The sequence below is a fragment of the Salvelinus sp. IW2-2015 genome, linkage group LG4q.1:29 (genome assembly GCF_002910315.2).
Source record: "Salvelinus sp. IW2-2015 linkage group LG4q.1:29, ASM291031v2, whole genome shotgun sequence".
NCBI classification, from domain to species: Eukaryota; Metazoa; Chordata; class Actinopteri; order Salmoniformes; family Salmonidae; genus Salvelinus; species Salvelinus sp. IW2-2015.
In genome coordinates, this window is record NC_036842.1 from 39,223,035 (window position 1) to 39,239,008 (window position 15,974).

The 15,974-nt window shown below is 43.3% G+C and overlaps 1 protein-coding gene across 1 annotated transcript in view; it reads right to left on the bottom strand.

Annotated features, from left to right (window-relative positions):
* The window catches only part of LOC111960926 (astrotactin-2-like), a 361,731-nt gene that overhangs the window by 263,845 nt on the left and 81,912 nt on the right, over nucleotides 1-15,974 (bottom strand). The window contains exons 3-5 of the mRNA XM_070442905.1: nucleotides 11,117-11,224; nucleotides 7,796-7,942; nucleotides 5,201-5,368 (exon numbers count right to left, since the gene is read on the bottom strand). Coding sequence (XP_070299006.1) covers nucleotides 5,201-5,368; nucleotides 7,796-7,942; nucleotides 11,117-11,224 — 423 coding nt within the window. The remainder of the gene's footprint in view (nucleotides 1-5,200; nucleotides 5,369-7,795; nucleotides 7,943-11,116; nucleotides 11,225-15,974) is intronic.

Genomic DNA, 15,974 nt, shown 5'->3' on the forward strand with positions numbered 1-15,974 from the left:
TACAGCATCTCCAAAAGAACGTCCCTCTCTGTTATCGGGGTTCTATTGAAGCCTCATCACCACAAATATTTTATCTTGCTTTGAGGCATGCGTTCAGGACCCCCACCTCAGATAATGCCTTTGCGTAGTATTTTCATAATAGATGTGTTATCAGGTGGTGCATATTTGCTTTCTTGAAAGTCTTCGGGCTTTATCTCCTTCTCAGGCATTTGACTTTCATTCGGTGCAGAGGCAAGTTCACAGGGCAGGAAATGAATTTAGATCCCCTCGCCGCCGCCTTTTTTTCAATGACAGCTTATCAGGCGCTCCTCATTCTCCAGCAGTGGTTCATCTACAAAACTGCACATTGCACCGATTGTTTCCCAGGCCTTACTGTGAGCCAGTAAAGACAAGTTGGAATGAGTGAGCGCAGATGATGTCGGGGCTAGGGGTTAGGGGACTTGTGTAGTGTGCATTTTTAGGTTTTGGAAGGAGTGGTGGATGGATAAAGGCAGGTGTTTAGCTAGGAAACGTTGAAGAGACAGGATCTGCTAGTAAACCTACATAACAACTGGTCCATTCACACATCCTCTGGAGCATATTTTGGAAGCAGCTGATTTGTAATAAAAGTAAACACTGCTTCTATAGATAAACCGCTCATATTGTTTACCAAAGCATCACTGCATGGATATGAACGCAAATTGAGTCAGCTTTATAAAGTTTAAATATTCTGAATTAAGAGAGAAAAAGCTCAACAATAAGCAATTCTAGTGACAGAGGACCATATCAACAGCAAAGAGTGTGAATTGAATCTCACAAATCTACCCCTGAAATACATTCTCACATTCAGTAACTACAAGAGAGTTAAATATACACGTATATCACTAAAACAAAGCTGTACTTCAGTGTTCTGAACATTCAAAACACCTGCTCTTTCCATGACATAGACTGACCAGGAGAATCCAGGGGAAAGCTAAGATCCCTTATTGATGTCACTTGTTAAATCCCCTTCAATCAGTGTAGATGAAGGGGAGGAGACAGGTTAAAGAAGGATTTTTAAGCCTTGAGAAAATTGAGACATGGATTGTGCATGTGTGCCATTTAGAGGGTGAATGGGAAAGAACATATTTAAGTGCCTTTGAACAGGGTATGGTAGTAGGTGCCAGGTGTACCGGTTTGTGTCAAGAACTGCAATGCTGCTGGGTTTTTCACGCTCAACAGTTTCCCATATGAATGATCAAGAATGGTCCACCACCCAAAGTACTTCCAGCCAACTTGACACAAATGTGGGAAGGATTGGATTCAACTTTGGCCAGCATCCCTGTGGAACGCTTTCAACACTTTGTAGAGTACATGCCCCGACGAATTGAGGATTTGAGGGTAAAAAGGCTGTGAACTCAATATTAGGAAGGTGTTCTTAATGTTTGGTATACTCAGTGTATATTCCTCTAAGAGTTCTCACACATGCTCAGCTGCTTGTGTAAGGAAAAGAGGGCTAGCTCGCTGAAAGCTATCATTTCAATTATGTCGAAACAGCCCTGCTCTTTTTCCCATCTCCATTTTCTCCCTTTCATTTGCTGTACCACAATCACGCTTTTCACAGAAACACAAAACACCATACGGGCTCTAGGCAAACGGAACAAAGACCCACTGAGAAGAAAACAGCATAAAGATAGTGTGTCTCCATCTCCTCTCTACTGGGTCCACTTGTGTGCTGGAAGACACAGATGAAAATATGAGAATGTGCTCTTTTGAGGAATGACTTTAATTTCCCTGTCTGAGAAGAGATGAGAAGCCTCCAAAGAGATACAGTACATTTGTTGCCAATTACTGACTCAAACAATCTTTTTAATTTGGAGAGCAGAGTGATAGATTAGAGAGAGAGCTAGGAGGAGAGAGAGAGAGCGACGAAGAGAGAGAATGAGAGAGAGAGAAATGAGAGAGAGAGAGTAGAGAGGAGAGGAGAGAGAGAGAGAGAGAGAGAGAGAGAGAGAGAGAGAGAGAGAGAGAGAGAGAAGGGGGTAGGGAGAAGGGGGTAGGGAGAATGCTATGTGCCGTTGTAACGGCTGTCGTCGGAAGAAGGTGAAGACCAAAACGCAGCGTGGTAAGTGTTCGTCATGTTTAATAGAGACTGAACACTAAAAGGCAAAAAACAACAAAGTGACAACCGAAACAGCTCCGTCAGGTGCAACACACACTAAACAGAAATTAATCACCCACAACACAAAATGGAAAACAGGCTACCTAAGTATGGCTCCCAATCAGAGACAACGATAGACAGCTGCCTCTGATTGGGAACCACACCAGGCCAAACACATAGAAAACCAACAACATAGAAAAAAGAACATAGACTGCCCACCCTAGTCACACCCTTGCCTAACCAAAATAGAGAATAAAAAACCTCTCTATAGCTAGGGCGTGACAGCCGTATAACTGTCCATATACTGAAAACATAGGCTTGAAAAATGTAGAGGACATAGAGGAGATAAATAGATCTGCTGAGAAGCATGCTCATTTTGGTAGGTTGAATGTCTAAGCTAACATGGCATACCCACATTATTAGTAACAGCACAAGAAAAGAGCCCGCCAAGAACATTACAAACAGTACTTAGGATTCTCTGAAAAAGTAATAGCTGTATTGTCTAAAATTGCTTAACTTTCAAATACATCGATGTTTCCCAATTTAGCAGAATAGTTGTCTAGGTACTGTATGTGCAGGACAGAGTCTAGTATACTGTATGATTTACCTTCCTCACCATGACACAGACAGAGCCAAGTCCATCAGTAGTAGTTTATGTGTGATGTGTTGAGTGGCCTCCTACTGTATTCCATTATGCATCAGCCCTCAACATGCCCTTGTCTGGGGTGATATAAATTGCACATACATTACAGCATGTAATCCATGTTAATAAACTTAGACTGGCTCTATTACAGTAGGACAGGGGAAGTATCCCACCCAGGGGACCAGACACGTTCTACCATCTGTGCTTTTACTGTGTTTTTTGTAGGTTTTTGGGATTGGGTTCACATAAAATAATTAATTTGAGGATAAGCCAAATGAAAACTTAGTGCTAAACTGTTTTTGTGTTGTGGATTTCTTGTGGGTTCAAATAAACAACTGTGTGGAACAGAACAATATGTTTTACTGATGGTTCAAACAACAAGATCCTATATACTGACCCCCGATAGAACAGTGGTTGACAGAAAGTGTTACAAACGTCCCATTATAGCCCCTTTACATGTCCGGTTAGTTCTCTTACCCAGGACTCCACAGGCCTGCGGTGAAACATTTCCTCCGTACTTTCATATCAGACGACTTCCTTTACGAGACAAAGAATCCAGATTGATGATAATAACACAAAGTGATGGTTCTGAAGTGATGGTTCTCCACCCCGGCGAGATTATTTCTCTCACGGCTGAGTTTCTTGGGCAAAGCAAAGCCTCTTTCTACTTACTCTGTGAGAACTAGATTAAAAACTAAAGTGACACATTTGCATGAAAATCGCCCTTCAATGCACACCAGTCATTAAGTGGGGGTAATTGAAAAATGGAGGAGCGAATCAACACATCTGGTGAATCGGTGATTCTGTACCATGACTCTAAGTAGCGAGGGATAGGGCTTTGATAGCGCTCCAACCCATTGAGTCTAATGGTCATTAGCAAGGAGTCTTCTACCTCTTTGTTGGCCATAGTGATTAAAGCCCATAAATACCGGAGCATGAGCCATTAGGTTGGACTATAGTGGCCCATGTTGACTGATTTAATAAGGGAGAGCAATTGTTCAAATTAAAATACTACTAAAGTTGGCCAGGCGTCTGGCCCATGCCTGCGAGCGTGAGTGATGGAGTGGTTATGCAAAATGTGTGTGTTATCCCTTGAAACAAGGCAAGTGATCGTTTGGACGGTGGAGGTGTCAAAGAGTTTAAACACACAACGGAGCGTAAAGTTGAAAGGCACTTGTTCATATGGAGCCAGATATATAGTTAATAACCGAGTTATATTTATAGTCAAGTAATAGTCAACTATATACTAAGGCCCCGTTTCTCCTGATGCCAGGAAACACTATTGGCCCTATAATCAAACAGGAACTTCAGCCAACCATAAAAATGACATCACCATTCCCATCTAGCCTCAAACTATCAGAATCATTCTTGAGACCCTGCCATCTTTCAGGAGACCACTTTCCCTCCTAGACCCCCCAAATATCCCCCTGATATCCCTGATACAGCATCAGAGAGCCCTATTCTATAGGTTTCAGCAGAGTTCCAGGGTTTACACAAATGCAGCAGAAACTTGTGGAGGAAGACACCCCATTTCACTGCCTCTCCTTCACTTTTATGACGCTAACCTTTACTGTTTACTTAGCTTAGCCGCAGCGCTAATTCATCATCAGGCATAATAACTCACATCAGACAACACCTTTAAGGGTCTCAGGGGGCTCCTTATAGACTTCAGTATTGGTGTGAAAAGAAAGGGTTCTGCGATAGGGAAGTATCAAAGCTATCAGACAGCAAGTCTAAATGTCAGCACTCTGGGCCCAGTGCTGTGTAAAAGCACATTGAGAGGATGTGGTGAGGAGAGGAGGGTAATATTCTCCACACAGTACTCTGTGACATTGGCCACTCTTATCTGTTTGACTCCTAACCGGAGCTGGCGGGGGTTGAATGAGACCCAGAGCCTGAGATTAGCACTGAAGGTCAAGAGCAAATAAATGTATTTGCTGTAGAGATCCCATCAGCGGCTAAACCTCAGCCAGATGTGTTATATATATCACCAAACCTTGAGACAATTCTTTCTGGTCCCAAGGAACTCTCTGGAGATTGCAGAAGGGACATATACATGTATGTGTCTCCCTGTGTGTGTGTGTGTGTGTGTGTGGTTGTTCTTCTATTCTCGTGAAATCCCAAATTTCCCCACAAGGATAGTAAAACAAGGAAAATGTCCCATGTCCCCATGAGGACAAAGGCTATTTTATGCTTAAGGTTTAGGGTTACAATTATGGTTAGGGTTAGGGGTTAGGTTTAGGGTTAAGCATTAGGTTTAGGGTTAGGCGGTAGGTTTAGGATTAGGGTTTAGGATTAAGGATAGGTTTAGGGAAAATAGGATTTTGAATGGAAATACATTTTAGGTCCCCATGAGGATAAAAGAACCAGTGTGTGTTTGTGCCTCTGGCTGTATGCACATGTGTGTGTGTGTGTGTGTGTGTGTTTGTGTCACTAACCCGTCTCTTGGTCACACAGCTGTTCACAGGGCTCAGTGGTCCTCTGGCCACAGTAATCTCTGACCCACTGGGTGGAGGAGTTGGTCTGGTAATATAGGATCAGCTTGGCAGGGTTCAGCCAGTTAGACACGTCCAGGAAACTGCCCATGCTCACCACAAAACTACTTCCTGGAACAAAAAGAGAACAGAACACACTTTTACTCATCACATTTCTCTCAGCAGATCATACTGATGTAGTTTGAAGTATTACAGGATCATCCATCATTCAACGCTCAGTGTAACATATCCATGTTTATTGGAGTGAAGATCTTTCTGCTGCTAACAACCTGGCTATTCTCTTCTTACTAGCTCGATAGGACATAGAACTGGATATTCAAACATGTTCAATGACCCATTAGTTAAAATGTGAAAATAATGAACACCTTATAAAGTATCAATATTATGAGGATACAGTTCAATAAAAATATTATCTACAGCACAATTAGCAGCTATTGATGCCACTTCCACTTTGAACTCAGGTGATGTGAAGTGATAGGCCAGTCAGTGGTTCACCCATAGAGATCCTATTAAATGACTATAGGGGTTATGTCATAAACCCTCAAAGTCCCAGAATGGGGTGAAAATGGCAGCCATATTGGTCAGGGGAAAAATCCAAACCAGTCTAATTGGAATGAATGGCAGAAGAGGCATAATGCTGTTTTAACTTATTCCGGAAAATAAAACAAAGGCATGTGTTATATCAGAAATTGTGTATTAGAATTATTGCCAACCTAAAATATTCATGTCCATTCTAGTATTCTAATTCCTAATTCTATGGGTTCACCAATCAGCCCAGGGAACAGTGTAATAGGGTGCTGAGTGATTCAATCCCTGATTTACTATTCAGCCGTGCCATTCCTACCACAATCGTTAAACTTCAATCACTAAACGGATTATTCTTAATTGATGCTATTGATTATTTTCTCCAGGGGGAGCAGTGAAGAGATTACATTTCTACCGTCTTCAAGGATATAGATTCAAATAACTAGCACTATGCATGTATGTAGTGTGTTCATGTGTCTGTTTGCGTTCTCGAGACAGGAGAAAGTGAGAGAGAGAGAGAGAGAGACAGAGAGAGAGACAGAGAGAGGGGAGGAGCAAAAGAGAAAGTCACAACCCACTCTGCAAAAACTGGTTGAATCAACATTGTTTACACGTCATATCAACCCAAAAAATCTAAAAAAGATTGAAACCCCCCCCGCTTATATCTGTTGGTGGGGTCTCTGCTCTGCATTTGTTGGGTATTTACACTCCTGAGCCCACTCAGCTCCCTGATAATATCCCCCAATCTGACTGAGTTAGCACCAGTCTGCCACGGGCGGCTGATGAGGGATATTTCTGCCCCCCATTTGCTGCCATTTAAATGGCGGCCGTGCGTGTGCTATCTTAACTACAAATGCTCCCAGCGTCCACCAAGAGCTAAAACAAATGGTGCTCTCCTGGTTAAGGCCAGGACAGCACTTCACCAAAATAATATCAACCTTAGGCTGGATGACTGAGGCATCGGTGACCAGACTACCTGTTCTGTTCTGCTGATGTGTTGGACGCACAGCTTAGAAGATAAGCGAGTGGCTAATTAAATTGCTTGGGCTCTTCATAATCACTCTCCTCCTTCCATCCATCCCTCCCCCTCTCTCCCCTGGCCCTTTAGCTTACGGCCAGGAATGGGGAGTCCTGGTATCTTGCCAACTCCAGACCTATACCCATGGACCTCCCATGTCCGAAGACCTCTCAGTCAGGATGGAAGTGTAAATACTCTGGAAACTGGAGTAATTATCTATTAAATTTGCCTATTCTGTCAGGATGCATGTGGCTTGTCCCCTGATGCAGTTTTGACAGTGTGTGCATGTTTATCTAACAGTGGTCCATAGAAATGCATAGCAATTATGACTGTTTTGTTTGTTCCAGCCTAATTAACAAGGATTCATGTAGTATCTCTCAATTATGTGTAGTACTTACTATAGAATGTTGTAGTATACTGTATAATACTATAGTAAATACTACAGTATTATCTACCTTTAAAAAAACACTGTAGTAAATACTACAGTCATGTCAGGCAAAACCACTAGTCCGCAAAAACATTACACTTTTTAACGATAGTAAATACTACAGCATTTAATTTGCATATACCCTGCCCATTCCCCTCCCCTATATCCCGATGTGTGCCACCCATTAGTGAGAAACCTACATGCCAAGTATAGACCACAGAATGTGTTCCCTGCAGGTTATAGAGAAGAGCAGGAGCGCTGAACACGTTATAGATCGTTTTCTCTTTTAGTATTTCTCCAGTAGGTTTCCTCAAGGAGAAAGACTCCACTTATATGTCAAACATAATAAAACCAATAACATTGTAAATATTACAGTAATGTCAGCAGAAACACTACGGTAAATACTACAGTATACAACATTATGCAAAAACACTAAAGTATTTACTATAGTTTATACACTAGTTATTTTATTACAGTATTTATACTATAGTTAACTGCAAATACTACAGTATACTGTGGGAGAGAGAGAGAGTCTCTGCCAGAGAGAGAGAGAGAGAGTAGTACTAACCGTCGGCAACAAAGTGTTCGGGCACGTGGAGCGTGACCTTGACGGTGAGAGAACAGGAGAGCTGCGTGCCGTAAACCACAGCCAGGACACACGTACTGATGGTGATCAACGTCAGAGTGGCCTTGTTCATCGGGCTGTGTGGACAACCTGAGGGAGGGGGAGACAGGAGTTAGGTCTCACATCAAAACTCAAGGAAGGTGCAGAGAAAACACATGCAAATTATGACTGAAGCTGTTAGGACACAACAAAGAAATGGATTCAAAAACAAGAATATACAGGAATATGAAATATTTTCTGAACATGTCTATTTAATCTGAAATGTATTAATCAGCACCATGTCAAAACCACTTTTGGTGGTCCAAAAACGATCAAACAGTTTAATTTCAAACACACTGTACCACCAAACTTTCACTTTTCATGAAAAACAAACTAGCTAAAACCACCACATACACTCCAGTTAGTCTCTGGCTCCTGTAGATGTAGGGGGAGTTGTTGTGTTTTGATTGGAGTTTTGGTGGTGAGCTCGGAACCATCCAGGGTTCTTTCTAAACTGATTTATGAACAGCACAAGGGCTGTAGTCCAGCAGAGGCAATTAATCGTCATGATAAAAGATGTTAAGAATGCCCAGCCTCTTTCCACCAGTACAACATCTAGTGTTGCTGATAAATGACACCATCATCTCTGACAGCATTATAGATGGGTTGTTTTGGATGCCCTTAAGGTGTCTGTGGGCTTCTCTCCACATTGGGGAGAAAGGGAGCTGAAATGAGCTCATTATCTCCCATAGAGTGGAATTCATCATACAGCAGCACGCAGGTGTCATATCAAGAGCCAGATTACCAGTCACCAAGGTGAGGGCAGAGCTGTTATTGAGGGTCAATGGACAGCCTGCTATTTGCTTCTGGATGACGTGTAATGATACAACTTGACTTTTCCTTCCAGTCAAAGCATCTCACCTTGAGCTTTACCTCACTTTAACCCCTGGAATCACACATGTTCTGAAACCAACCTTACACATATGGCTCATACTGTGCCGGTGTTACATTCCAATAGCTGCTATTTCCAGCAAATGTGGGAATTGATTGCTATATGGAAGTGATGGAGCTTAGCACTGCGACTGATAAACAGACAAGACACTCCAATCACCCGGGTAGACGAACAGTAATGCCCACTGTGTGTGTGTGGGTGGGGACAAACATAAAAGAGGATGAGAGAGAGAGAGAGAGAGAGAGAGAGAGAGAGAGAGAGAGATTAAGAGACACTCCAATCACCTGGATTTATCTAATGACCCTGCCATTTTGGCTGGACTGAAGCAGTGGGTGTCTATGACAACAGCTCCCCAGCAACTAATCCCAACTGTGTGAACACTCGGGAATGATTAGGTCTGTGAGGGGGCCCTCAATTACTGTAAAAGCCTACAGATAACACTAACAGATGCACACACACGACCACACATCAACGCAGGGGATGATAGGTTGGCACATATATACGGACACTCACACACTTATATACACATTCATTCACACACACACAAACGGCAGAAGGGCAACCACACAAACACACTAGCACATGCCAACTGCAAACAAAACGACATAATACTCAAAGCACAAGTACATTTGGTACACACAATCTGAATTTCTTCCATACTAGCACCCTTCACACTTGTGCGCCCACGGTCTCCAGCTAATGCATGTTAACAGTGTCCTTTTTATAGAGAAGTCTGCAGTACAGCCAACAGCTAAGATAAGCTTACTGGCATAATACACCCATATAACATACACAATCATAAACACAAATAAACATGACTATTATGCAAACATGAATGTATTAATGCACAGGGACGCGCTCGCAAACAACGAAGCACATTCACAAGACATCCAAGACCACCACACACACACACACACACACACACACACCACAACACACACACACACACACACACACACACACACACACCACACACACACACACACACACACACATCACACAACACACACACACACACACACACACACCCACCACACACTCAAATTGTCAGTTTGGTTATGCAGACTAAATCATGGCATCCATTAAGGCATTTGATCAGCTTGCTTACATTCAGACTCAGCCATGTATCTGCTGAGTCATTGATGGTGCTATAAAGCCTTCTAACATCACTCTGGGATGCCAATGTCTCCCTGCTCCCAGCTCACTCACAAATCCAAAATATATATTTCTTACTGCAGTCGGCTCAGTCCCTCCCAATGCTCCCCATACAGTTACAATTGCCATTTTTTTAACACCACCACTGTCAAACAGGAAATGTAGCCATAAGCCATTATTTTAGAGTTGAGATTTCAGTTATCACTGTTATTTTTCCATAAACTAAGTGTTGGTGTTTTTACAGTAGATCCAACGTGAATTATTCTATGGTGGTAGGATGTACGTCGTTCAACGGCTTTTGGCTGCTTCAGTGAAAAATCAATTCACACACTAGCCTATTGAAGCTTTGGTTCTGTCAGTGATAGAGAATGAACAAATGGGGTGTTGAAATCTGGTTGAATTTGGGAAACGAATTTGCATAGCAGCATGTCCCAGGGCTGGGCGGATGGAGTTGATACTGGATTTTTTCAAATCATCAAGCTTCCCAACAAAAGTTTGCAGTCAGTACTGACGAAGGTCAGCAGGCACATTTCTATTGAGAGCAAACTTCTGTGTAAACACACTTAAGAAAATCACATTGACGAAAATGGGAAATTGCCCTTGAAATCCACTTAGAGTAAATTCTAGCCGTAGTTTCCTCTTTCCACACACATACTGTATATGGACAATTGACGCACGGCACGCACGCACGCACGCACGCACGCACGTCACGCCACGCACGCACGCACGCACGCACGCACGCACGCACCGCACGCACGCACGCCACGCACGCACGCACGCACGCACGCCACGCACGCACGCACGCACGCACGCACGCACGCACACAACACACACACACACACACACACACACACAACACCACACACACACACACACACACACACACACCACACACACACACACACACACACACACACACACACACCACACACACACACAGCTGCTTAGCGAGTACCACTTCCTCCCAATTCGATCATTACTTGGCGCAAACTCGAGACCCCTGCCTCACAAACACAAGTGACCACCCTCCTCAAGCGTCACAGCCGATCGCGTCACCTCAAAAGCTTGTGAGGTGACGCAAGCGGGACACTTAAGGCTGAGGAGTAAGTTTGGCACATCCCCATGTTCTACACACGCATGCGCACACACAAACACACACACAACTTCTCTAGTCTCACCTCTGCTGCGCCGGCGTCCCCTGTGCTGCTCTGTGTAGAACTTCAGCTGGGTCTCATCATCACCCTCTGACCCCGAGTCTCCTTGGCGCCCAAACACACTACCAGCCACTGGAAGAGGAGAGACAGAAGGCAAGAAATAGGAGATGAACGGCATGGAGAACAATTGGGTCATAAGTGTATATTGTTACCAGTACGGTGCGAAACTGCCATTACTGTGTCCGTCTGGGATGGACTCACACAATGTGTTTTTGGAGACAGCTAGTTTCAATCAATAGCACATCACATTCAACCATAACAGACCACATTCAGCCATTCATTTCTCAGTGTTCCTTCTTTCTTATTCCCTCACCCACCAACTAAAGGCCTATACAATACTCACTGACCCATCAAGATCCCCAAATAAATGGTCGACTACCATACAGCAAACATATTGCTTTAGTTTCCAACGACCCTGAATTTCCCACTCAAAACATTTCCTAGGCCCTTGAAAGTCAAATCTGCTAAGTGTTTAGGCTACACTGCAGTCTATTCATAGTTGCAGCTCTCTATCAGGGTTCTTCAACTCATCCTAAAAGCATGCTGTTAAAATCTCATCTCTCAAGGACTACAAACACAATCTCCCCGTAATGAAGAAAGGAGAAACTAAAAACGCAATGACTGCAATATGCCTTGGCCAACCTGTCTTTGAGGCGAGCCGTTTCGCATTGTGTAGTGGATTAGTTAGTCTACTTGAAACACCGGATCAAAGGTACTAATTTTGCACCTCACGCAAAAGCGTGCCAAGGAGACAGGAGTGCAAGCAGCTTTCGCACGCAGGTTCTTGGAATGAATTATATTTAGGGAAAACAAAATCAGCATTTGATGGAAGTTGATGGAAAGGCCTTTTATATGTCTCACTTTGTGACATTTTCAGGCCGGAATTATTGAACGCTTTCTATTAGACGAGCTGTTTACATGGGCACCCTTCAAAGAGTTTTATGGAGCGGATCACTTGAAAGGCATGCTCCCCTTTAACCACTGAATAAAGCCATCGCAATGCACATCAAATATGTGATGATCTGCAGAAACAGAATGAAGCGTGAAGCCTTAGGATGATGAGACCAAACTTCACCATAGTAAAGAGTAACAATATATTATTGTGAAATGTACTCCACACCTAGCAATGCCATAAAGGGGTTCTAACATCTTTGCGTATCGAATTAAGGTGTTGGCTTGACAGTCGCCGGACCCGGGTTCGTATCCCGGTCGGGACTACCCCCACCGAATTTGCTACATTAGTGTCAAAAGTGAGATGTCGCCTGTGAGACCATCGGAGAGGCGTGTACACGTCAGCTTGGTATAGAGAAGTGTGGGGGCATGCTCTCCCAAAGGAAGGCGGTAATGTAGCAACCTTAACATAACTGCGATTACAGTGTCTGGGATGGACTCACAGAATGTGTTTTTGGAATTGGTTTGACAGTCGCTGGGCCCGAGTTCGAGTCCCCAAATCTCTACAACAATATGCAGTAGGTGCCTACTGTTCAACATTAGCAGGAGGAAAAGTTAAATGATAGTAATACAAAAGAAGATAATGTTTCAAAAAGGCAATGAAACAAAACGAAAGGACTCGGACTAAGCAGGCATTACCACCGAGTCAATCACCACCTTCCGGAGACACCTGAAACCCCACCTCTTTAAGGAATACCTAGGATAGGATAAAGTAATCCTTCTAACCCCCCCCTCCCCCTTAAAAGAGTTAGATGCACTATTGTAAAGTGGTTGTTCCACTGGATATCATAAGGTGAATGCACCAATTTGTAAGTCGCTCTGGATAAGAGCGTCTGCTAAATGACTTAAATGTAAATGTAAATGCATTATATAACTCACTAGGCACAGGTGGGGTCTACTAGGCTCTGACCACCCTCTACATGTGCAATTCTGTGAATGGCAAAATCAAACACCTGTCACAGCGTTATATATTAACCTCCCCCATGGCCACGTAAACACCGTAGAGCATTTCAAAATGGCCCACAATCTAGCAAGGATCCAATTACTCGCATTTAAAATATAAGCAAAACACTTTCGGAAATCATAACCATGTCTAAAGCAGACTGGGTAAACACTCTTTGAACATATAAATGGTATCAACAACATATTCATTAATTAGCATCACATAGGCCTAATTCCAAACAAAACAGAAGACAGGAGAATGCCCTCCCGTGCCCAGAAATACTGGCACACATTTGCGTGCGCTTTAGAATGCACAGTGGAGCATGGACCAACCGGTGAAGCGTAGCAACACAAACAAAAAAAAAGAATGATGATAGAAGCGGATTCAATGGCCGTGGGATGACATAAGTGTGATGACGCGAGGGCTTATGAAGTACAGACCTTCGTCTCCTGAGTACAAACCTTTGTTCAATTCGTTCAATCCTTCATCTCCTGAATACAAACCAACTGGACTTACATGTACAGATGTCAGATCTTAATAATACCCATTTTGTCGCAGCAGGAAAATAATCCTGCAGCAGGAGGATTTTAATAAATATTGAATATTTAAAATTACCGCCAGGACCAGCTGGAACTGTTTGTAGGCTATACAATAACTTAAACTGCAGGTCCACTGGGCGTCAGTTCAAGTATCCTATTTAAGCCACAGTGTGTCTCGTGTGAATTCTTATGTGGATTATAATACATGTTCATATTTGTAGGGGGTACATGTATTTTTAATGAAGGAAAATCTGTTTTTTAGATTAATTGTTTTACTATATGTTCAAGTCAATCAATATGCCAAATACATGTTTGGTTGCCTCAGTGCTAGTGTGATCCAGAGGTTACTGCCACTGACCTCAAATGACGTTAACAGACAGTAACTATGATGATGCAATCGCTCTTCACAAGATTTGAAAGGAAGGATCTTGTGATTAGTGCTCACATGTCAAAGCTGCTGAATCTCACTCCTGTAAAGAAATCCTCTGATCTAAATGCATTGAGGCAGCTATATGATGAATGTGAAATTCAGAATTGGAGTTTGGAATCACTGGGTGTATTGCCAGAATCCTACGGAAGCCTACTATGCCCAATCTTACTGCATATGATTCCAGAAGACTTAGCTCTTGACTATTAGTCGTCTAAGGGGAGTAGATGATGAATGGAAAGTGTCTGAAGTAGTCAGTTTCGTACAGAGGGAGGTTCAGAGCAGGGAGAGAGCACTACAAATGACAAGATCATGCAACCAACAGAAAGAGAGCAAACCATGGAACAAGTCATGCTCCTCCAATGAAATGAAAACAAAAAGACCCAACATGCCATCTGCTGCGGCATTGCACACAGCCAGCCAGAAGGAACAAAACTGTCTATTCTGTGACAGTGCAGACCACAAATTAGAAAACAGGCTCAGACCACAATATTGCTGCAAGCAAAGAGAAACGAAAGAAAATGGGAAGATGTTTTGTATGTTTAGGACAGAAACACATAGCAAAATTATGTCAAGTCAAAGACAAGTCATGTGCAACATGTGGAAGCAGACATCAAATTGCTGTGTGTACCGGTAAGAGGAGTGAGGTGCAACCCCCTACTGTTTCTGCAGATGCTGTTATTTCCTCAGTTATTCCCCATTCAGTGAAGATGAAACCAGATGGACAGAACACTGTGTTGCTACAAACGGCAAAGGCATGGGTAGAAGGCCCATTGAGCAGGAACATAGCTCGTTGCTTACTAGATGGAGGCAGTCAGAGAAGCGTTGTACATAAAAAATCTTGTGAAGCGTCTGAAGCGACCAGACAAGAGGCATTCACTTTTCACACGTTTGGCTCCTCTGCTCCAGCAACGTCCCAAAGCAACATAATACAATTAATATTGGAGAATGTCTGGGACAAACAGCAGAGAATTGAAATAGAGGCAATTGAAACCCCACAAGTGTGCAAAGCTGTGATGAAGGCTCCTGGTGAGCAGATTCAACATGAGCTCAATAGAAAGGGACTGCAGCTCGCAGACTTTCCAGAAGATGACAATGATCCTGAACTCTCTGTCCTGATAGGAACAGAGTACTACTGGCAGATAGTATCAGGCTGAGTGGAGCAACTGACAGAGATGATGTTTGCTTTAGAGAGCACCTTTGGATGGTCGTTGCAGTGACCAGTGTCCATGTAAAGTGTCTAGTCTCCAAACAACTGCATGCATTCTGGGAGCTTGAGTCTCTGGGTATCACAAGCGAGAAAACACAGAATGCAGAGGAAAACGAGGCTCTACAGAGGTTCGAGAGAACAACCACCTTCAAAGATGGACGATACCACGTGGAGTTGCCATGGAAATGAGAAATACCACAACTCCAAGATAACTATAGAATCGCCAAGAAACAGTTTGACGGTCTGAAGACTGAAGAAGGATGGGACGTTGTACAGCAGATACAACGAAGTAATAAAGGACTACTTACAACAGGATATGGCAGAGGACGTGCCGAAAGACAACTCATCAAGCGCAGACAATGTGAAATACTACTTACCTCACCATGCAGTACTCCGAGAGGACAAGGTGACGACAAAACAGAGTGTTGTTTGATGCCTCGTCCCATGAAGATACCTGTCAATTCCTCAATGACTGTCTACTCACAGGACCGAACCTGAACGTGGAGCATTGTTCTGATAAAGTTTAGACTACATGAGATCGCATTCATGGCAGACATCAAGAAGGCTTTCCTGCAGATATCCCTAGAAGAGAGAGACATAGATGCCGTGAGATTCCTGGGGCTCACAGGCCCACCAAGGGGAGAAAATGAAGAGGATATGCACGTGCTGAGGATGAACAGAGTGGTATTTGGAGCTTCCCCAAGTCCATTCTTGCTCGCAGCTACAATCAGGACGCACCTGAAACAATATGA